At 36.9% G+C, this 23,648-nt stretch overlaps 2 protein-coding genes across 2 annotated transcripts in view; one reads left to right on the forward strand and one right to left on the reverse strand.

The window, feature by feature from the left end:
- slc38a8a (solute carrier family 38 member 8a) overlaps positions 1 to 8,348 on the forward strand; it is a 33,515-nt gene extending 25,167 nt beyond the window's left edge. Inside the window, exons 7-10 of the mRNA XM_057837054.1 lie at positions 6,733 to 6,880; positions 7,032 to 7,234; positions 7,312 to 7,363; positions 7,495 to 8,348. Coding sequence (XP_057693037.1) covers positions 6,733 to 6,880; positions 7,032 to 7,234; positions 7,312 to 7,363; positions 7,495 to 7,597 — 506 coding nt within the window. The 3' untranslated portion in view covers positions 7,598 to 8,348. The remainder of the gene's footprint in view (positions 1 to 6,732; positions 6,881 to 7,031; positions 7,235 to 7,311; positions 7,364 to 7,494) is intronic.
- Positions 8,349 to 10,322: 1,974 nt separating this feature from the next.
- The window catches only part of necab2 (N-terminal EF-hand calcium binding protein 2), a 215,559-nt gene continuing 202,233 nt past the window's right edge, over positions 10,323 to 23,648 (reverse strand). The window contains exons 11-13 of the mRNA XM_057836566.1: positions 22,362 to 22,439; positions 21,861 to 21,952; positions 10,323 to 17,474 (exon numbers count right to left, since the gene is read on the reverse strand). Coding sequence (XP_057692549.1) covers positions 17,446 to 17,474; positions 21,861 to 21,952; positions 22,362 to 22,439 — 199 coding nt within the window. The 3' untranslated portion in view covers positions 10,323 to 17,445. The remainder of the gene's footprint in view (positions 17,475 to 21,860; positions 21,953 to 22,361; positions 22,440 to 23,648) is intronic.

The raw sequence follows: 23,648 nt of genomic DNA on the forward strand, positions 1-23,648 counted from the left end.
TTAAAGGGGAACTTTGAAGTAAGGTTGGCCAACCATGTTTTTGAATAATATCAATGGCTAAACAATTATAAGCATATTTTCATTATTTTTTTTAACGCAACCCTTCCAGATTCTTTGTTTAACCCATAGCAACGCCCTTGACAACGAAAATGCTTTTCTTCGGCAATCTTCGGAAATCTTCGGAAATTACGTCACACCTAGACGTGCGAGGGAAGTTCACCATAGAACAGTATTGTTTGTTGCATTGCTTCTCGGTAAGATGCCACAGCGGTGTGTGGCGATGTTTTGTTCTCGCTCAAACGAAAAGTTGTATGAGTGGCCAAAGGATAGCAGGGCACGTAAATGGACATCTTTCGTTCGCACGAAGCGAATTAATTTCTCGCCATCATCGAGTAGTGTTCTCTGCTGCAAACACTTCGAAGATGCCTGCTTCCTTAACCGGTCTGCTTATGATCAAGGATTTGCCAAAAAGTAAGTGTGATTTTTGGATAGATGACTGATGACTTTGTCAAATCATAGCTGCCTACTGTTGTGGAATTGACCAGTATAAGCTATGAGAGCCGCTGACAGGTGACAGCTGAAAAATAGCGTGTTGGTTTAGCGTAATCATTGAGTCAATCTCGCAGCGAATCAGCGAGCGCGCAGGTCACGCAGTGAATCATGGGAAATGTAGTCTCGGGACAACACTGGTGCTTTGTAATCTGTTCGCTTGTGAGGAAAAAACTACATTTCCTCACGCCATTAGACGCCAGTTCCTGCCGAGAGCTGTGTCTAGCTGTGTTCTAACTTTTCCATAAGAACTGCTCCATGTGTTAATAAAGAGACAAGGTTGTCAGCGCGTCGTGTGTTCGATACATTTGTAAACAAAAAGCTCATAACAAGACACTATGCACAATCCGTTTAAGAGACGCTGGAGTGGGAGGCGAGGAGGAGATCGGCGAGAAGCAAAACTTCGCGGTCGAATGTGGCGGCAGTCCGCTATTATTTTGTTTTCTTATTGTTGCCACAATAAAGTGGAGAAAGCCATCGAAGACTCATCTCCTTCTTTCCCCCCAACGTTTTTATATTATTATTTTATATGCACGAGAGCTGCCGGATCTGCCAAAATGAACATGAAGTCTGATTATTATTTTTTTTAACAATGTCATCAGATAGACAAAAACATAACATTATGTGCAAATGCCTGCATCTTCAAATCATAAAAATAATAACAGCTTATATCTTACCAATGTTGTAATCTCGATGGGTCTTGTATCCATTCCATGTCAGGTAGTCTAGGTACATTGTTTGCATTCTGATTAGCGTCTGGCTAATACATGTTAGATCCAACATAAAATTCCAAGCTCCTCTTCTTCCTCCAACTCTTCAAAAACTTGGATCTCCTCCCTTGCGCTCAGTCTATCGCTTATATTGCTGTTTGAATCATTGTTTGAAGGGCTTTGTTTGGCGGCCGTATGTATGGAGCTGCCAACGCTGTTCCCGGTGTGACGTATCACTTCCGGGTTCGTCCCCTTTCAGGCTCGAACTTCGGAAACGCGATTATTTTGTCAAATATACAACATATAAGTTATTTTTTCATGCTTTATTTGGTGGACAATGTTTCATTACTATACTTGTGACCCTATTTGGCATGTGAAGAAATTAGTTCACACTACAGCTTTAAACGATATATCGTTCAGGCTTAGTATTTCTGTTGTTCCCGGAAGCTAGTAGAAGCGGGACGAGGGAAAGACATGGCGGGCGTGGGACTGAACTGTTCTGTAACTGAGATGAAGACATTGCTGGAGATATTAAAAGATCTAAAAATGAATAAAGACTTGATGGTAGAAAAGAGTATTATTAAAAGATCTTAAAATTGTTAAAATACTTGAGGGTAGAAAAACAGGAAAAATACAAGAAATAACGCTAACGTTTAATGGAGAAATGGACGAAACAATGTTTTGTTGACATGAAAGTCAGTACGGCTTCTTCTAATTCTACTACTATTTCTGGTTTATTTGGTCGATCTGTGCATGCCAAAATAATTTGTTCCTACTAAAAGTGTGATGGAAGACCACGGAAGACCTAATCGAAACAATGTTTTTTTTTTTTTTTTGTCAACGATGATGATAACAAAAATATTTTGTCAGCGAACACTTTTTCTATGACGATGACGAGACAATAACGAGCTAAAAACATGTTTTGGGAGACTAAATACGTAAATACATAACGAGACGACTGCCAGTTTTTGTCTGACGAGAAGAGAATGACGAAAATGCCCTATAGTTTTTGTCAAATATTCAAAAGTGTGACATTTTATATGTAGTTAGCCTGCATCGTAGCAGTGTCTGGTTGTGTCGCTCATTTGACGTGCTTCACCCCCCCCACCTCCAACTCGCCAGTGTCCTCCCCTCTCAAGGCTTGCTCATATGGTAAGATTTGTTTTCTTATCTTGGTCAGACAGAATATGCAATGTTGCTTTAGCCTTTAAAGGTCTGTGCTGCGTGATCATCACACACTAAATGCAACTTGTTGCATTAACATAACATTCATGTTAGCATTACCTTAATACTAATGTGAGCGTCTTCTTAAACTTTTTTTTTTTTTACATACAGTTAGTGGCTTCCAAGTGGGTGTAATTAATTGAAAACAATGTACTGTTTTCCTGCTGAGTGTGTATTATCACCATGTTGACGTTGTCCTTGTCAATGATCAATCAAAATAGTTGGAAACCTTTATTTCTTTATTTATTTTTGGAGTAAAATGTTTTAACTTTACAGATGAAAACATTTTTAGCAAACCTCAAATTAAACGAAACTTATCATCAACAAAAACTAAACGACGCTAACACATTTTGAAATTACCAAATATGACTTAGACTAATAAGCATTATCGTAAGGCTGAATGATATTGCAAAACATTGAAATTTTTGTGGGGTTTGCGATATACTGTATACTGTATACAGTGCCTTGCAAAAGTATTCGGCCCCCTTGAACCTTGCAACCTTTCGCCACATTTCAGGCTTCAAACATAAAGATATAAAATTTAAATTTTTTTATCAAGAATCAACAACAAGTGGGACACAATCGTGAAGTGGAACAAAATTTATTGGATAATTTAAACTTTATTAACAAATAAAAAACTGAAAAGTGGGGCGTGCAATATTATTCGGCCCCCTTGCGTTAATACTTTGTAGCGCCACCTTTTGCTCCAATTACAACTGCAAGTCGCTTGGGGTATGTTTCTATCAGTTTTGCACATTGAGAGACTGACATTCTTGCCCATTCTTCCTTGCAAAACAGCTCGAGCTCAGTGAGGTTGGATGGAGAGTGTTTGTGAACAGCAGTCTTCAGCTCTTTCCACAGATTCTCGATTGGATTCAGGTCTGGACTTTGACTTGGCCATTCTAACACCTGGATACGTTTATTTTTTAACCATTCCATTGTAGATTTGGCTTTATGTTTTGGATCATTGTCCTGTTGGAAGATAAATCTCCGTCCCAGTCTCAGGTCTTGTGCAGATACCAACAGATTTTCTTCCAGAATGTTCCTGTATTTGGCTGCATCCATCTTCCCGTCAATTTTAACCATCTTCCCTGTCCCTGCTGAAGAAAAGCAGGCCCAAACCATGATGCTGCCACCACCATGTTTGACAGTGGGGATGGTGTGTTCAGGGAGATGAGCTGTGTTGCTTTTACGCCAAACATATCGTTTTGCATTGTGGCCAAAAAGTTCAATTTTGGTTTCATCTGACCAGAGCACCTTCTTCCACATGTTTGGTGTGTCTCCCAGGTGGCTTGTGGCAAACTTTAAACGAGACTTTTTATGGATGTCTTTGAGAAATGGCTTTCTTCTTGCCACTCTTCCATAAAGGCCAGATTTGTGCAGTGTACGACTGATTGTTGTCCTATGGACAGACTCTCCCACCTCAGCTGTAGATCTCTGCAGTTCATCCAGAGTGATCATGGGCCTCTTGGCTGCATCTCTGATCAGTTTTCTCCTTGTTTGAGAAGAAAGTTTGGAAGGACGGCTGGGTCTTGGTAGATTTGCAGTGGTCTGATGCTCCTTCCATTTCAATATGATGGCTTGCACAGTGCTCCTTGAGATGTTTAAAGCTTGGGAAATCTTTTTGTATCCAAATCTGGCTTTAGACTTCTCCACAACAGTATCTTGGACCTGCCTGGTGTGTTCCTTGGTTTTCATAATGCTCTCTGCACTTTAAACAGAACCCTGAGACTATCACAGAGCAGGTGCATTTATACGGAGACTTGATTACACACAGGTGGATTCTATTTATCATCATCGGTCATTTAGGACAACATTGGATCATTCAGAGATCCTCACTGAACTTCTGGAGTGAGTTTGCTGCACTGAAAGTAAAGGGGCCGAATAATATTGCACGCCCCACTTTTCAGTTTTTTATTTGTTAAAAAAGTTTAAATTATCCAATAAATAATGTTCCACTTCACGATTGTGTCCCACTTGTTGTTGATTCTTGACAAAAAAATTAAATTTCATATCTTTATGTTTGAAGCCTGAAATGTGGCGAAAGGTTGCAAGATTCAAGGGGGTCGAATACTTTTGCAAGGCACTGTATATTGAGATATTAAAAGTCGAAGATTTTTCACGAGACTTGAATAGCTCTGTTTGGGAAGAATTTGGTTGACTCACGATGACAACATTGCATTCATTAGAGATGTCCCACTCCGATCACGTGATCAGAAATCGGGCCGATTGCGCCATTTTTCAGAGGATCAGTGTACAGCTTCTCACCCTCCGTCCTGCTGCTTTTCTTGGTCACCAGTGCAGCTGGCGTTTGGTACTTAAAGTTAACGATGATTGACAGATTTGTAGCTTTGATCTGGCCAGAGATGCCGGGGTAGCTCTACTATGAAAGGCATAAATATGGTAATCATTGTTAGGCTTGGTACACAGTCTGAATTTTCGGTATCAAATCAGGACTCTGTATCGGCAGATTCTCAAAATCATGTGACTTGGACTCAGGTGCATAAATATGCGATCGGGACATCCCTAATATTCATATACCATTTAAGGGGGTTTATGTGTGAATGATGAAGATTGGTGGATATAAAAGGGATCCAGGAAGCCATGTCGCTGCACAATTGCTTCTTTTATAAAGAATAACAAAAGTTTACATTAAAAGAAAAAGAAAAAAAATGCACGTCCCACAATGGGACTATTGCACATGGGTACATTGCGATGGTGATGTTCAAACGATATACTGTTTATTGTGCAGGCTTAACTCAGACTAAGACAAAATTTAAAAGGGCTGCCAAAAAACACTGAATCGGATCAATTTTTTTAGTGTCTATGAAAACAGTGCATCTGATCAAAATTTCAGATTAAAGCAATTTTGTCCATGTAAATGTAGCCACTCACACAAATCCATACACTTCTGGTTTTACCACGCTCATGTCAAAATAAAAGTATAGGTTTAAAAAAAATCTGTTTCTATGAAGGAGTAAAAACATGCCTGACAGGCAGAACAACCCCCACATTCCTGTTTGGACCCCCCTGGCGTGCCTGTGGGGTGTACTTTGAAACCCCTAGTTTAAAGCAACCCTAAAATCTGTGCTTGCGTCTCAAATTTGGATTTCCGCATATTCTCCTATCTACTTAAGCAATTTTCCTCTTCCATGCTTCACGGGCTGTAGTAGGTCAAGCGCGCCGAGGCGGGAAACAGCATATTGCACTTAAAGCAGCAGTGCAGAACTTTTGGGCCAACAAAAATATTTTTTACCCAACCCAGTACTGGATTGAGGACACAAAGCTGATTAAGCCTATCAGCTGCATAAAAATCTGACTGTAGTTTTTAGTATGTTATAGTTCACATTGGTGGGCGACATTCCTTTGCTGGTGCACCAAAAATGATTTAACAGTTAAATTATGCATTTTAGCAATAAGGGGAGTGCGGTTGTGCGCTACAGTGAATTGAAGATTTCCCAGACTCACTCAAAGGTCTAATTTGGCCGATCAAAATTGCCCCAGGGGAATGCATGTTAAAAGCCCCGGCTCCAAATAAATAAATATCCACATATTCAAGACGAACAAACAAACAAACAAAACTAATGATTTTCAGCATTGTAGAATGGATATTGATTTTAAAAAAAAAAAAAAAGATTACATCAACACACATTCAGATAACAGCCAAATTCTCCATTTGCAACAGTTGGTGTCACTTTCTTCCCCGTTCAGACCACATCTTAAATAGCAATACAACATTAGGGAAAAGGAAAAGAATGCATGTCAAATAACATTTAAATTTATTTGATCTCTTAATTGTTAGCAATTACCAATAACCCTTGGCACAGTGCTGTTTTCATAATTATTCATAATGCATTGATTGACTCTGCCTCCAATAATCTGATGTGTAAAAGACAGGCTATACATTTTTTTTTTTTAGCTTTTATGTGTTTCATTTATTAAAGCTGATTCTTGACATAACCTTCTGTGCTACTCACACCATGATGCCATTTTCAAAATGACTTGAAACCAGCAGGACTATTGCAACTTTTATTGGATGGTTGCATGAAAAATGGTATATTGCCAAGGTATAACATCATGTTCCCTCCAGAGCAGCACTGTGTTAAGTAAGAAATACATTTTTGAGCAGCTTTAATTCTCACTCTGCACAAGCTAAAACTAAATTAGAGCAAAAGACTGTCAAATTGTACTCGGCTTTAAACTTGTTTTGTTTGCAAGAGTGTAGAAATGCTGTTTTTGTCTGTTGCAGGGGTTTATGGGTACCTGACATTTGGGAAGGATGTGAAGGCCGACATTTTGATGTCCTACATGGGCGATGACATTCTGATGCTTATAGCCAGGCTACTCTTTGGGGTCTCTATTATCACCATCTACCCAATCATCCTGCTGTTGGGCAGGTTGGTACAATTTAATATATTTCTATCTTTTTTGTGTTGATTTTTGCAGTGTGTTGATCTCAGTGTATAAATAAATGCCCCATCCCATCTCTTTATTTTCATATTTCTGAAAATCCACGTTTCTTTGTCGTTTTTTTGCACATACCTGAAGATCAGTGATCCAGGATCCTATGCTGAACTGGTGGCAGAGACGTGGCTGCTTGGTAACGGTGAAGGTTGAAAGTCGCAGTCGGTATACGCTGACATTCCTGTGGATTACCGCGACACTTCTCATCGCTGTGTTCGTGCCAGATATTAGTAAAGTTATCAGTGTCATCGGTGGGATCAGTGCGTTTTTTATTTTTATCTTTCCAGGTAATGTCTTGGTTTTGTCTCCACATTTTTTTTTAAGTTGAACTGTACCCTCCTCATGCCTCTGTGTGTTTGACCAGGACTTTGTCTGATGTTTGCCATGCAGTCTGAACCAGTGTCTTTTAAAGCCAGGTGAGGAAATCATTTTTTGATGTTTGGGTGTGCTATCGCTCACTAAAACGTCTGATTAGCGAGACCTTTTATAAATGCATTTCAATCATGTATTAAGAAAACTGTCTTTTCTGTATTCCTTTGCTTTCCAGAATCACCCTCACTGTTTGGGGAGTGGTAACATTGCTATGTGGCGCATTCATCTTCGGCCAGAGTACCACTATTGCTGTCATGCAGCTCCTCGGAAAAATCTGATACTTTCAGATCAGACTTTATCTTGCCTTCCCGCGACACTCAAGTTCTTCACTATGGACAGGACTTAAGTGTCCACTTAATAACACGTTGCTAAAGCCTTTATGATAACAACTGCCATTGATTTTTTTACTCCTTGGATTCATTATTCATACCTATCCTCTGATGATCAGAAGTGTTGGGAAGGAACAATTGAGTCACAGCAAATGAATGACACTAAGCTGCCATGTGATAAATTTTGTACAGCAGAAATGTCCACTTGCATGTGCCGCCATGAAAAGAGCTTGAGCTATGGCTGATGTGAATATTTTAGTCCACCTTTCCAAATAAAGGTAACTGTAACTGTATTTCAATCTAATTCTAGCGAAGGTCAATACGGTCTAAATTTGAAATGTACACTAATTTATACGAAAGATAATTCTGTCAATATTGAACGTCATATTTGGATGGACAATTTGTCTGCTTGCTACCACAGGGTAATGTAAATACACCAGTAATTGATTTCATAGCTTAAATTGAGGGTTTTCTTCTCTGTAGAAGTGGGGTATAACACTTTCTAATGTGAATACTGACTAACTAGCTTCTTTTTTTGTTCATTGTTCAAAATTTGACTGGAACTTGAAAAAACAAAATAACATGAACATTATATATATTTTTAAGTTTAAAAACACACACAAGCACATTTAGTGTATTAAATTATCCATAACTCTTTTTGGTCTTAGTAGTTATCGAACAAATTGGACCCGAAAGTGCTTAAATGTAACTTTACCAATCGTCATTTTGGGTAACTATCATGTCTCACTCATTTTATCATCCACCCAGTGGTGGATGAAGTACTTTTTTTTTTTTTTTAACTTAAGTAAAAGTACAGATACAGGTGTAGAAAATTACTTGAGTAAAAGTACAAGTATCTAAGAAAAAAAAATACTTACGTGAAAGTACAAAAGTACTTGCTTTAACATTTGCTTTACAAGTAAAAACTACAAGTATTTTCTTGAAAACGAAACTATCAATTCAAAAGTAATGTGTAACGCAGGAGACAATTTGAAAACTAGTGGAGTAAAAAGTACAGATACCTGCTATAAGATGCAGTGAAGTAAGAGCAAAAAGTACCACTTCATAATTTTACTCAAGTAAAGTACAGATACACAAAGTGCACTTTAGTGCAGTAACGAAGTACTTCACTAAATTCCACCACTGCATCCACCCAACAATTTTATTTACTCCTTTTCCTTACTAAAAACGCTAGTAAGTTGAAGCCTTTGCAAATTGGCTTTGGGTGTAAAGTACAATTCATACCGCTTGCCAGTGAAATCATATGCACATATAAAGGAGCAACCAAGGGCGTACGTTTGCATAGGGACAGTAGGAAAATAACACTAGCAACTTTTCTGCATGCTCAAATTGTCCCCACCAACTTTTAAGCAACCTTATTTGCATTATATAATGACTTCAATGATATAAGTGATTATATTGTCTTCCCATATAGAATTGACTTGACCACTGTTAAGTGAATTACAGTACTTTCATTATGTTCGGACTTACATTGACCCCTTTTCGATTGCTGACCCGTGCCAGTCAATTTTTTCCCTCATCGCATATTTGATTGGCTGATGACTTGACCCCACTCAATACAAATACAACGTGCCGCCGCCTCCTCTGCTTTTTTTCTCTTAAAACAAATCTTAATTTTTTGCATTCCCGGGTAATTAAGAGATTATTATCAGGTTTGTTTTTCTTGTGTATATTGATATAATTTATGTACAAATATTGCAATTTAAATTTGCTAACAAAATCCAGACATTTATTCTGGAAGTTTTCAAAATGTTTCTTTAGTAGTTTTTGAAAACAAAGGTTTGAGTCGAATGGTGTATCACCTGAACCAACACATATGCACTGCAAAAACACACTTCCTTAAAACTAGTTAAATTCCTTTGTTTTCAGTATAAATCTACTAGAAATAAGTAAATGGTCTGCTAGTGCTTTAAGTAAATTTAGCTAGCTGAAAATAAGCTTAACAGACTAATTTTAAGCAAAAAGTTAGAATATTTAATCTGTTTAAAAAAGCTTATTTGTCAGTAATGTTCTTAAATCAAGTATTGTTCAAAGTATTATTTGAAAGCATTTTTTCTGACCTTAAGATGTATGGGTTTAATAAGAATAAATAGTATTATTGACTTAATTTAAGTGGAATAATCTGATTTGTTAATCTGTTAATTAGTCTATAACACTCAAAACGAGATGTAGAAAATTATTCGACTATTTTTAAGAAAACTGATCATATTAAGATGTGATAAACTTCTGAAACTGAAAGTTAGTATAAGACAATACAGATTTATTTTTGCATTGATCATTTAGCCTATCAATTAGATTCATATTCATGAGAAATGTAGCCCTGGTCCCCGTTCACTCAATCTGTTTTGGTTTTATTAATGTCCCGTCCCCAACATAAAGTGTACATGCAGGTTATGCTGTTATATCGTCCATAACAATATTGAGCACAACCAAACATTTTAAGATCCATTTCAAAATGTAGAGTGTTCACTTGACTGAATAGATTGTTTTGCTGACATGAAACGTGCTAAAACCCAAGAAAACACGGGGAGAACAGTATACACAAACTGATGTTCCAAGTGAAATTCAAACCCAGATAGTCTTTTGCAAATGTATCTTGTGTAAGATGCATGATATCGAGTCAAAAATGCAAGCATTTAATAGCAAGACAGCAAAGCTTTTTCAGTTTTGTTGCTTTATTGAATTAGCATCACTCTACATTTTCTAGAATTTAGACAAATATATTGCATCCCTTCAATGTCTACTAGATCTGTTTTACAGAAACATACATTAATAGTTAAACAATCTCATAAAATGTAATATTCATCCTTGTATGCCACTTTTCTAGTCATACATGTGTATATAATATATCTTCGTCTCTGTCTCCTTCATAGGACTACTAGAAAAAGGAGGAAAAGAATGTAGGAAATGCACTAAACTCATAAGGGTGGCCTTACACCATAGAATAATCTGGGCATTTAAATCTGGTACTCAAGAGGTAGCAAACTGTACAAGATTTTATCCTGATTGAGTCGGGCCCAAAGATAATTATAAATAATAATTCAGTAAAGTGGGGCAGAATGACACATGCTTTGGATGTGAAAGGTGAAGTTCAACATTTGTGCAAATCACCTTATTGCTGTGTGATGCCCATATTAATAAGGGGAGGTTCATTCATCTTCTACTTTTCAGTGCCTAGTGATCACTTGCAAACTCTAAACCAGGGGTCGGTAACCCAAAATGTTGAAAGAGCCATATTTGACCAAAAAAACAAACTGATAGAGTATGTCTGGAGCCGCAAAAAATTAAAAGCCTTGTCTAAGCCTTATAATGGAAGCAACACCGGCTGTATGTATCGATATAAGCTATATTAGTCTACTATAAAAATGACTAAGTTGGCTACAAATACATAATTAACCTTCATGAATAAATGTTTATTTTCCCTGCAGTGGATCCAAAAGAGAATGACATACCACGTGACGACTCTGTTGTACGATGCCGCCTCAAATTTACTTTATTACAATATTAATGAATTGAAAGAATGTGTCATGTTTGTCCTCCTACACAAACCGTATGAAGAAATATATTTTTCTCCCCCACCTCTTTACATTTTCAGAAATCTTTGAAAAAGCTCCAGGGAGCTATCAAGGCAGCGATAAAGAGCCGCGGGTTGCAGACCCCTGCTCTAAACCAATCAAACGTGCCATCAATTTACTTAAAAACACTTGCGTGAAGAACTAGCTAGTTAGAACTAGAAGATTTACCATGCATAACATAATTAGAGGTGCACGATAATCATCGGTTCGATAATTATCGGTGCAATAATAGGAATTACGACGTCATCCCAATAAATCGAATAACATTATTAATAAGGCCCGATAATATACTGTATCATGTTTTTGGCACGGTGTCAGTGGATTGGGATGTGTGCGTTTGTTTCCACTTGTTTTGCCAGCATGCAAAGTTTTGTTACTGTTCTAGAGGCCGTATTTTTCCATCACTGGGTGAAAAACCTTACTATGGGAATTAGCAAATGTTTGCATTTTACATTGTTAATGTTTTCAAGTTGTTGAGAGGCCTTTTTGTTATTGATAGGCTTACCGTCGTATAATTGCCTTGTTAAGAAAGTTGTTTCATGGGCCAAGAACACAAAAGTCTCTCTCCTGTTGCACCAAAAGTTTTATCTGCTGAAAAAGCACATACCTGTTGGGTTTATGTTTGTTTTAGTTCAGTGCTCATTGTTTAGGGGAACAGATCGTCAATGACATTGACTGATTGTGATTGACTCAAATTATATTTATTTGAAAAACTAAATATGGGCACTTTATTTGAAGTGAAAACTGTTCTTGACTTTGTTTTGTTCATTATAATGTTCATGTCATCATGAAAATTCGGGTTAGGTCAAAGGTCTATGCTGAATCCACCACCATTATTTTTGACCTACAGGTGTTCGAAAACTCATTACATAAAAAAAAAAAATACAGTATATACGTATATATTATCGGGTATCGTATCTGTATCGGCCTTGAGGAGCAAAAAGTTATCGATATTGTTATTGGTTTCAAAAAATGTATATCGTGCACCCCTAATATAAATAATTTACGTAAAAAACAGATCCAGATAAACACAAAGTATAAAACGTAAAAATTTAAAGTAATTCGGGCAGACCCGAGTAAAATAGTAGGGTTTATATCGGGTCTTTGACCACTCAAACTAGAAAAGAATCATTCCGGATTCATAGAGTTGTTATATAGCCCAATTATCCCGTCGTGTGAGGCCACCCTCAGGAGTAGCATGACCTAATACTACAGCAAAGAAGTTACTAAATATACAGTTGACATGCACTCAGTTGAAGAATAGAAAAGAACACAGTCACAGAAGGAAATAATTGTAGCCTTGATTTTGGGAAATTTGGCAAATTCCTGACTTGGAACCTGGAATTATGTACTAAGACTCGGTGAGGTAAATCCAGTGTGATCAGCGCTTAGCAGTAAGTGGTGTTACCAACACAAGGCCAAGTCTCCATGTACTGCAGTGCATGTCAAGGCCCGGAAACATTCAGTCAAGGCCTATTGTACTACATTTCAAAAGGCGTAACTATAAGTTTGATGATCAAGCACAAAGCATATCGAAAGTCGAAAAGAAAACAAAACCAAACAGGTTGCACAGTGAAAGACATTCCGTAATGTATCAATGGGAAAAAGCATTGGCATTCTGACTGTTCATTTACCATCGAGCTAACTGGAGAGAGCACATTTTACAGGACTGATTACATTGTGAAACCATCCAATATACCTCACCTCCAAATACAGCAGCTTGGTTGACTCATATTTGACACAAATTCTATTGGCACAGAAGCATTGATATTATTGTTAAACGAATACCCTTCTGAGAGTGGACATTGTCTTCGTAAGGCAGAACATTTCATCGATTTGTATTGGACATAAAATATTGTGAATGTGGTAATTAGGGTTGCCAACTGTCCCTTGAAAAAGAATCGCCCCGTATTCAGAAACAAAAGTACGCGTCCAGTATTGAGCTTTCAAGGGACGCGGTTCGTACTGTATTATCATGAAACTCGAAAACAGTGTCTTATTTGAAGAATGAACGAACATGGTGCTTTACAAGAATATGCAGGTAAATGCATTCCCCCGCTTCTCCTGCTTTTTGACCAAGGAGCTGACGGAACAATGACAATACAAAATCCCACTCATCTCATTGGTCGAGGTACTGTCACTTGCCATAATGTTAACCGAATACAACATAAAAGTGTGGGAGATAAGTGAAGCTATAATAAAAACCATGTTGAAAATAATTTGTTTTCTTCCTCTATGTGCACTTTAGTTTCACTAATTATATTTTTGTGCTGGGTCAATTTCGTCTGTATTGCCACATTATATTTGCGAAAATGTTATTGCTTAGGGGATTTTGTTAAAACGTTGTTAAAAAAACAGATTACGTCAGAGTCTTAAAAAAAAAAAAAAAAAACACCAATAACAGATACACACACACACACAAGGCTAAGGACCATAAGAGTTAAATTATTTAAAATTTTCATTTTAATTATTATACACAGTGTTCCAAAATGTTTGACCCCATTTCGTAGGCCAATAATTTTGACAACTAGATACATTTTGAAACCCCCCCCCGGAAAATTGCTGTTTACGGGCGAACGGAAATTTTTCGGGGCTGTTTGAAAAATTCCCTGCGTCGCGCGAAAATTCCGGTCATGCCGATACTTGAACGGTGCCGATTGGTGCAACAGTTCGGGCTATCTGGCGCGCCAAAAAAACGTGGAGAATACGCTAAATAAAGAAAGAAATAATAATAAATAAGTAAGCTAAAGTTGAAGAACAACATTATCTGGCCTTTCCCACAGGGAAATTCCCAGATAATTTTCGTTGGAATGACCTCAAATTTTCACAGCTTGTGTAGAAACTTTTCAAGTTTTTGTGTGTAATGTTTGGCATTTCTATCTTTTCAGGTTAAGAAATGCAGTTCACTTCAAAAGAAAAGGTATTTTGCGTGTTAGAATATGCTCTGACTCAGTCACCGAAGACAGTGCAGTGTGCCTTCTTCACGAATTTTGCAAAGAAGGCACAAACTAAACAACAAAACAGAGAATTACAGCTGCCCTGGAAACTGTTACTGAAGACATGCTACAGCGAATTTGGCACGAGCTCGAATACTGACTTGACGTGTGCAGAGTCACAGGCGGTGCTCATATTGAACATTTATGAAAATCTGTCATAGAACCAACAAATTTTTGTACTTTTCTTTGCAAATTTAACCAATAAAATGTATGACCTTCAACATAAAGTGTATTTAGTTTGATTAAGCTCCATCGAGTAGTTTCCGAGACATGGGCATTTAGAATGGGGTCAACCATTTTGGAACACCCTGTATTTGTTTGAATTAAGCAGGACAGATATTAATTTTTGCATATTTTGTATTAGAATTTTGTTTTTCAGTGTGCTTATATGTACCTACCATAATTGATTCAGGTTTGAGTAAAATTATCAATAAAAAGATCACTTTTCACAAACAAAAAAAATTAAAGGGTGACAGTTATTAAGCCGGCCGGATCTACCTATGGGGTGTCCCCCCCTTTTTTTTTTTTTCAGGGTGTTGGCAACCCTAGTGATAATGATGCTGTGACTGCTCAAATGTAGCTAACCCAGAAATGTGCTCAAATATTGCTAACATATGCCAGTAACACAGTTTTCTTGATAGTGAGGCTATCACCATTGACGTCGTAAAACCATACTTTCTTTTATCAAACAAGTTGGCACACTGGCTATTATTTATAGAGGGAACGTTGATGTAAGACTGGTAGTGGTTCTTTTGAAACTCTAGATAAATAACAAATCTGGATAATGAAAAAGCAGCTATCAGGTTCCAGTTATTCAAGTCATTATATTGAGTCATTTTAAATTGTGCTTTTTCAGGGGGAAATTCTTAACCTAACATTAGATCAAATGGATTTAAGATCATTTTAACATGGTCATAAAGCAGTGGTGCGATGGGCGTCATGAGAGGAGGATGGCTTTATTTGTAGTATATGCTTGAACAACGTTACTATGTGTGAATCTGAGAGTAATTATAGTACTTGAGTAGTAATGAAGTAAATTAATTCTTATATTTATATAATTTATTCTTGCCAACAACTCAGGTTTTTCAAATTATCTGATGAATTTCATTTCATCTTTTTGAATAACTAAGATCTGTCCATCCATCCCTTTCGGTGGCTCTAAACATTGAAATGTGTTTGTTTTTTTGTTGTTTTTTTTTTCCCATCAATAAAGTAAATGTCTGATCAAAAAATATATATTTCACTAGGAATTAATTTACTGGGCTTTTAAGAGAATGAAGGGGAAAAAAACCTTAAAAATATTCAACCTTTCCGTACCTAGTAGTGATTGTGAAGGCTTTTCTCATAAATGTCAGGAGTTTCTGATGGTACGAAACAAGTGTGTGAGAAGCCACTGCCAGTTTAACTGAGAAGAAATTTGCACCATAGCACTAAAATATTCAAATAACACAAATATATTTATATTAGAACACTATTATTCATACATAATAAGTACTATCGGTCTCACATATCTAATATAAGCTACTGATAATCATCGAAGACAATTCTGACACAAACAGTGCAAAACAAACTAGATTTCATCTAGCTCTCGTCTCTTTTGTTAGGTAGCAGCAGACTCCAAATCCAACAGTGACCACACGACTCACTTTTCCTTGCCCTGTTGTTAAAGCTAACTGATTGACAAATTTTTTTTTAAATGTATAATATAAAAATCCCAAAGTGCACCAAAAATAAAAGAACTGGTCTGTAAAGAAATAGCTGCAGTGTTGGTTTGTAACTGATGCTGTTGCTTTCATAAGATATTTCATTTCATGCATATTTTCTACAACATACAATGAAAGTCCCCTGATAGCCTTGATTTATTTAAAAAAGTAGTATTGTTCTCATATTGTTAGATGCATGTGATCTGTCAATCATGTAAATCGGCATACTTGCATTCTTCAAAAGGAAAGTGGTCTTTAAAAACTCATCATGCTCTTAAATCTCAGTCCAATATGGTGGAGCAAAAATGATTGTTTATTGCATCTTTGAAATTTGAATTCTAGCCATTTAATCATAATGTTAATATAATGATGTTTTTCTGATCGAGCTCAGGAAAGTTACTGTAATGCAGTGAGAAATGAATATTGAATGATTCATTTTTTTTGAAGTGTCAATTCTAGTGGATATGTAACTAAAAACACAAGAATACTCCGTAGAGGCAACCTCTGCTAAGGCTGAACTCTTGTGTCCTGCAGGTGGCGTTCATGTCTACCATCAAAGATGGCTCAGAGCTTTCTCTGGATTCAGCTGGGCCATGCCTTTCATGTTTTGTAAAACCGAGTTGAACATTATGAGAAATTGGCATTATAAAATGATGTGAAGTAATTTTAGTATTACATTACTGCATGATAAAAACAAATCAATTGTTTTAAGTAGGATACAATAATGGGACATTCGGTCGTCAATTTATTTTAAACGTTGTTAATTGCAATTTGAGATCGTGTCCTGAATTTAGCATTGATTTCAATTTAACACATTTTCTCCGAAAGTATTAAAGAACATAAATTAGTCTGATTTCACAGCTAACAATTTGGTTGATTTTGAATACAAGCTTTTTTGGTTACTCAAAATAACTCAAAAACACGAGAAGTTTAAAACCAACCAATGAACGTATGTATTTAGTCTGTGCCAAATGATAGGGTATTACATCAAGTTGTACTCAACTAGAAAAAACAAACAGGAAAAAACAACAAAAGGAAAAAGCTCCAGAATATCGTCATCTACTTGACCAAATGTGAAATGGGTATCTTTATAGACTTGCAGCGACATGGATATGCTTACTGTTGTAAATTTAGAGCAGGTTTAAGAAAGGCTGCATTGCCAAAAAGGATTTTCCAGAGTCATTCGGGTTCCTGCTACATGAACGTTTTAACCCAAGGCTCCATGCTACATGACAAACTCCAACTGGCTAGAACATAACTAATGAATTTGACCATATCATAAATACAAAGCAGTTAATCACAATGTTTGGATGCAAATGTACTCTTGGAAAATGCACTTTGTTCAATAGTCACTGCAGTTGACACTATTCATTTGAACTGTGTAAACATGTATTTCAAGAAGTTTGAAGGGGCGTGAGGGACGTGAGAAGGGGAGAAATGCAAGGAAAGCGTCTAGGAGTTGGTGCCCAAGAGTCTTGGCGTGTGGTTGGAAAGGTTCATGCTCAGGCCTTGTTCACACTGCACCAGGCGGCTGCGGAGAGATAGGAAGAAGAGGTCGGACATACACAAAGCAGTGAGAACCTGACAGTGCAGGTATTATGTGATGGATTAAAAAAACAAGTGCTTCAAACATAGTCTCACTCAGGCAATCAACCCATTCCTGTGCAAGGTGGTTTTGCTCCGTTTCAAGAAAACGTGGCTATACAAAGACATCACTCAACAAACATTGAAAAATAACATACAAAAACATAGTCTAAAATTGCCAAAAGCTTCAGCATAATAATAAATACTGTAATTTTCAGACAGTAAGCCGCTATTTTTTCCCTCATTTTGAATCCTGCAGTTTATAGTGCAGTGCGGCTTTTTTAAAAACATTTATTTGGGTAAATAAGGAACACTTTATTTGACAGCGGCGTCATTAGACTGCCATTAGACCGTCATAATCATGACATTACATTATCACGGGCAATAATGAATGCTTAAGAAATATGTCATTATGTGTCATCCGGCAAATTATGCCGCTAACTCCATTTATGTCCAGCTCGGATCTTTTACATCAAAAGGCAGATGCTGGATAACACAAACTGTCATACTGTATGTCATAAGCATTCATTAATGCTCATGGCAGTGTCATGTCATAATTATGATGGTCATATGACAGTCTTAGCCACTGTCAAATCAAGTGTTACCAAATTCCATTACTAGCAATGAATGATGAAACAACTACAACAGTAACTGAAGAAATAATTAGCACAGAATATGAATTTTGTTTTGTTATTTACATCTGTAGCTCTGCAATACATGCTAGGAGGCATGTTTGATGACAGCAGTGTTGACAGCAGGTGGCAGAAGAGGTTGACTGTCTGCCCAAAGAGAACAGTGATGGCCAAATTGAAGCAATGAAGCTTTGCAGCCAATTGGTTCAAAGCTTCATGGTGGTTCATGTGGTCTTATGACAGTCTTATGTTGCTGCTGTCAAATAAAGTGTTACCGATTAACATCTTTTGGAGTAAATATCTAATAATACAGTGAGGACAGCTGCGGTTCACAGTCCAGTGCAGCTTATCTATGAACAAATGCCGTTTTCGTTTCAAATTTGGTGGGTGGCAGCTTATAGTCTGGTGCGCCTTATACTGCGAAAATTACGGTACTCAACCAGCAATCTCTGTGGTATTGATATTATTCTACAGTTTTAGTGTGTGCGACTTAACATGAAAAATTAGTATTTAGTACACTGATATTGGAAATCTTTTATTAGGCAAGACACTGTAAAGTAAATGCATACAAATCGTTCATACATTTCAGATTTTTAATGTACTTGTATTTTAGCTGTATTTTACTGTTTTCCAAGATTTTAAACTGTCTTGTTTACTTGATAACGCTTATCACTAAATACATTCATCTGTACATCCATCCATTTTTCACATCGCTTATACTTGTCAGAGTCGTGGGTTGCTGAAGCATATTCGAAAAACAGATTACACGCTGGAAAAGTTGCCACTCAGTCATAGAGCACGTCGTAAAATGGACATTTCTCTAATCTTACGATTTTGTGCTGATAATGACTGCCCCCGACTCAGTACTCGTCACCAAAACAACACTATACAAACAGTAAAGCACAGTGGTAGCAATGTCATGCTTTGGAGTAGGGCTGAAACTAACGATTACTTTTTATGAACGATTAATTAAACGATTAATCAATTCATCGGATAAATGTTACTCTTTTCAAATGACTTCACAATTAAATTTGAAGTTGTTTTAGGCATGTCGTATGTAACAAGGAACACAAAATGGATTTCCTTCAAAACAATTTTATTACAGCTTCCTGACTTAACTGTAGTCTACAACTGTAATAAGTGTAAAAAAAAATATCTGCGTACACAAATCAGACACAAGTCCTGTTCATTCAAATTAAAAAAGTGCCGCCCATTGACTTTTTTTTTCTCGTGGGAAAAGCACTTTTATTAATTGTGTCAATGACTCATTTATTTCTTTAAACAAACTGAACAAAAAAATTTGAATAAGAAGGAGGCAGACTGTAAAGAATCAGTTTTGTTTATCAAACAGTTGTTCCTAAATTAAGTCCAAATACAATTTCAAAGCATACTCTCTTGTATGACAATTTGTGCTTCTCCGAAACACAAGACAAACAGGAAGTTTGGACAGTGATTAGCACAATCGCTAACTACCTTAGCGCTCCGTGCCAAGTAGAACAAAGAATACAAACAATACAATTGTCTTTATTTACTGACCTCTGATGGAGGCGCACTGGATCTGACAACACAAAAGAGGATTTAACTCTCGACTAGGGATGTGAAAAAATATCGAAATGGTGATATATCGTGATACTTTGTATCCCAAAAGGTTATTGATATAATCCTGCCAAGAATCGAGATATCCCTTTAAAAAGGTGTCAATGTCTAAATGAAAAAAATATAAAAAGGAACCAACAAGTTGCTACCAAAATCTTCCACCAAAACAGTCTCAGTTAACTCTAAGGCTGCATTGACGGTGCACAATGCCCAATCCTTTTAGACTGGGGGTTTTTAGGGCACTGCCTATTCATTTGGGTGATTCCCAGGTCACTTCCTGTTCTGTAACTCAAAATCAACAGGAAGTGACCCATAAAATACCCCAAAATCAACAGGACGTAACTGAAGATCAACAGGTAAATGACCTTAAATGGCCCAAAATTACCTCATTGCCTGGCATTGGCTGCCACTGACGGCCATAAACGTTCAATCCATTTGAGATGGTAGGGATGGCAGCGAATGAACGAATGACCCTCCCATTTCAAATGGATTGGACGTCTACTAGTGATAAACTCATTCCAATTCACAGCAGAAGCTTGTTTTTCTGTTTATAAGTTGTTGGTCAGAAAATCATTCAAGGATATTCTACAAATGTATCGATAATCGTTGTATTTCCATATCATCAGATCATCGTATCGTGAGGTACCAAGAGGTTCCCAATCCTACTCACGACGCTTCGTAATACTGTATTGTTGATTCAGCAACCCAACCTAAACGTAGCAGTGAACTCTCTCTCTTGCTCTAATCACTGGTACGCGCAGCCTCACACTACACTCAAGGACCCAAACAGGACTGCTCTTAGCTGCTGGCAAAAAACATTTCTCAGATTAGTTGGCAACTAATTTTTTTATTAATTGATTTTAATCTATTTAATTGATTGGTTGTTGAAGCCTTAGTTTGGAGCTTTTTTTTCTTTTTCTTGAACTTGGTTCTTACTCAAAGTGAAGACAATATAAACTGTTCCAAAACCAGTCAGTGGTTTACAAAATGAAAAAGATGAAAAGCCAAAATAAAACAAAAAAAAACACAGTGACATAAAGCTTATTAAACTTCACTGCATGATTCCAGCAATTAGCCAGTACCATCTGGGATATATCATGAAAATCTCTCTCTTCATCTCCATCTTCAAATATTGTTAGGGTAGGCATTTTACAAAATGAATAATGCATGATTAAAGACAGTATGGGATACATACAAAAAAGGGGGAACTCTTAATCCTCTCATTCCCTTGAAATGGGATTTTTCTGGGGAACAATGATATATGTAATACCATATTTTTCAAAATAAAAAATATTTACTATCATATCTATCCTAATGTCATTGGTAACGGTAAGCATCACCTTCTTTCCTTTTTTTCCACCTCCTGCACTAGCCTTGTTGGAACCCATGTTGATTCCTCTTACAAGAAAATCTGAATGCGTCCGTCTTGCAGGAAAACAAAGAAACTGCGGTGCTGTCATAGGTCATCGTATTTAGAGCATGTCGTCGGATGTAGAAACAAACGGCGAGTCAAATTTTACGTCGGATGTCGAAAAGATTGTGTGTCGAAGCGATCGTATGTCGACGTACTACTGTATTATTATTTGTATTTGTATTTGTATCATGTATTTGCTTTGGTAATGTGTAATTGATATTTGTAATTGTACCGCCAGTATTTTTTAAGGATTTGGCATAGGTTTTTGGGCTGTGGAACAAATTCATCAAATTATAATGTATTGTTATGGAAAAATCCCGCTTGACATACAACCATTTCGACTAACAAAGCATGTCCTGGAACAAATTAAATTCATATGTAGAGGTACCACTGTAATAATAAAATAATAACTATTTGAGTTGCACCCAAGTTTAAATCACAGGCCCCACTATACCATGTAAAAAAGTGTGACATATGTCCGTGAAATACAGTGCTCTGTGTTTTATGAAACAGACATTGGAATGATTTGAATGGATTGAGAAATTCGGGAGCATTTCATTATTCATCAAATAAGTGTGCAATATCTTGATGTGGAATCATTTGGGTTAAAATGTAACAGAATTGTCATACAGGAAACCAGAAATCTGTATGACCTAATTCTGGTCTTTAAATGTCTTTTTAAAGCACCAACCTGGCACGGCGACAGAGGAAATGGCCTCTGGCTGGCACAGCGTGTCCACTTTCACATGCTGAAAGGCTTTGTTGGGGCCTGACTGTAGATGCCTAGAAACACAGTGGTGAGCAAATGTGGTTGAGTTTGCACATCCAGGCACACAAACACTCAGCCTGCAAAATATAGGCCTCGGCTATTCCTGTAGGACTTTAAATATTAATGGCAGTGAGTATCTGGTACTGTATGTGAGTGGCAGAGCAGAAACAAACGAGAGGCAGTAGGGTACATCAGCACCAGCAGCCTTGACACATTTCAGTTTTTTTAGACTCTCATAATTCAATTTAATTTTCAATCCAAACATGATTGAAATGTCAAACATGCAAAGTCAAGGAAAAGTATGAAGAAATGGATCCCCTTCACTCTACATTTGCACATTAGTATTTCCTATGCATTCTAATGAATGTATTACTTTGAAATGGCTTTCTTTCAGTCAATCACCTAATTTGTCTAGCATCGTACCTTTTCCACTCTTCTTCTCCGTCCCAGAACTCATATATGACAAAGGATAAACCATCTGGCAGACGCACTGCGGTCACACTGGAAAAGAGTTGAACATATCAGGAAATGTCATGTCCAGGATAAGGACACAGTAACGAACGAGATAATTAGACACAAGAGATAACTGTTCAGGTTTTTAGTGACTTTTAAAGTCACATTCAATAGAAAAAAAACCCAAATAGAATTCCACGAAATAGTTAGGCGGCTATAAGAAAAAATGTTGGAAAAATTGTTTGCCTTCTTAAAAACACTTGAAAGTTGAACAAGCCAAACAAAAATCACAACACACTCAAGCACAGCAGGAATAACAGGACCTGCATATGACATGTGTCCAGTGGTGGAAGTAACAAGTACTTAAATGCATTTTCGTGTATCTGTGCTTTACTTGAGTACAAATATGAAGTCGTACTTTTTACTTCACTACATTTTACAGCAGGTATCTGTACTTTTTACTCCACTATTTTTCAAATTTTCGCCTGTGTTACAGGTTACTTTTGCTTGTTTTCATTTTTTTCTCATTGTAAATTGATTGTTTCGTTTTCATGCCTCCAATGCAATCGATAAGCCCCATGCAGCTATACCATAACTGCGCACTAGAGGCAGCAACATGAGTACGAGCAAGATTAGGCAGGTGAACAAGATATTGGCCAATAAAAACCACCACACTATTGTACAGTAGGTAGCGGTATGCTCCTGATAGTTGCTTGCAATCCGCCATTAAGCTACGTTTTAGAGTTTTTAAGCTTGTTAAGCTTCTGTTTACAGTGCAGTTACTTTTATTGCTTGTTTTTTTCCCACTCTGGACAGTTTTAAATAAAACTGACAGGTCAATAATTTTTCTGGTTCTTTCTTTGAATATTGACTTAGATCTCTGTATGTATGTATGTATGTATTTATGTATGTATATAAACTATATATACATAAGTATATTACGTAATTTTCAGACTATAAGCAGCAGATAAGAGCTTTTTTCCCTCCATTTGAATCCTGTGGTTTACAGTCCAGTGCGGCTTATTTGTTGATTTATTGGGTTAATAGGTAACACTTTATTTGACAGCGGAGTCATAAGCCTGCCGTAAGACCGTCATATTTACGACATGACACTATCATGGGCGTAAATGAATGAATCAATTAAGTGTTACCTGGCAAATTATATCACTAACTCTATTTATGTCCAGCTCGGATCTTTTACATCAAAAGGGAGATGCTGGATAACACAAAATGTCATATGTCATAAGCACTGATTAA

The sequence above is a fragment of the Corythoichthys intestinalis genome, chromosome 5, assembly GCF_030265065.1.
Source record: "Corythoichthys intestinalis isolate RoL2023-P3 chromosome 5, ASM3026506v1, whole genome shotgun sequence".
Lineage (NCBI taxonomy): Eukaryota > Metazoa > Chordata > Actinopteri > Syngnathiformes > Syngnathidae > Corythoichthys > Corythoichthys intestinalis.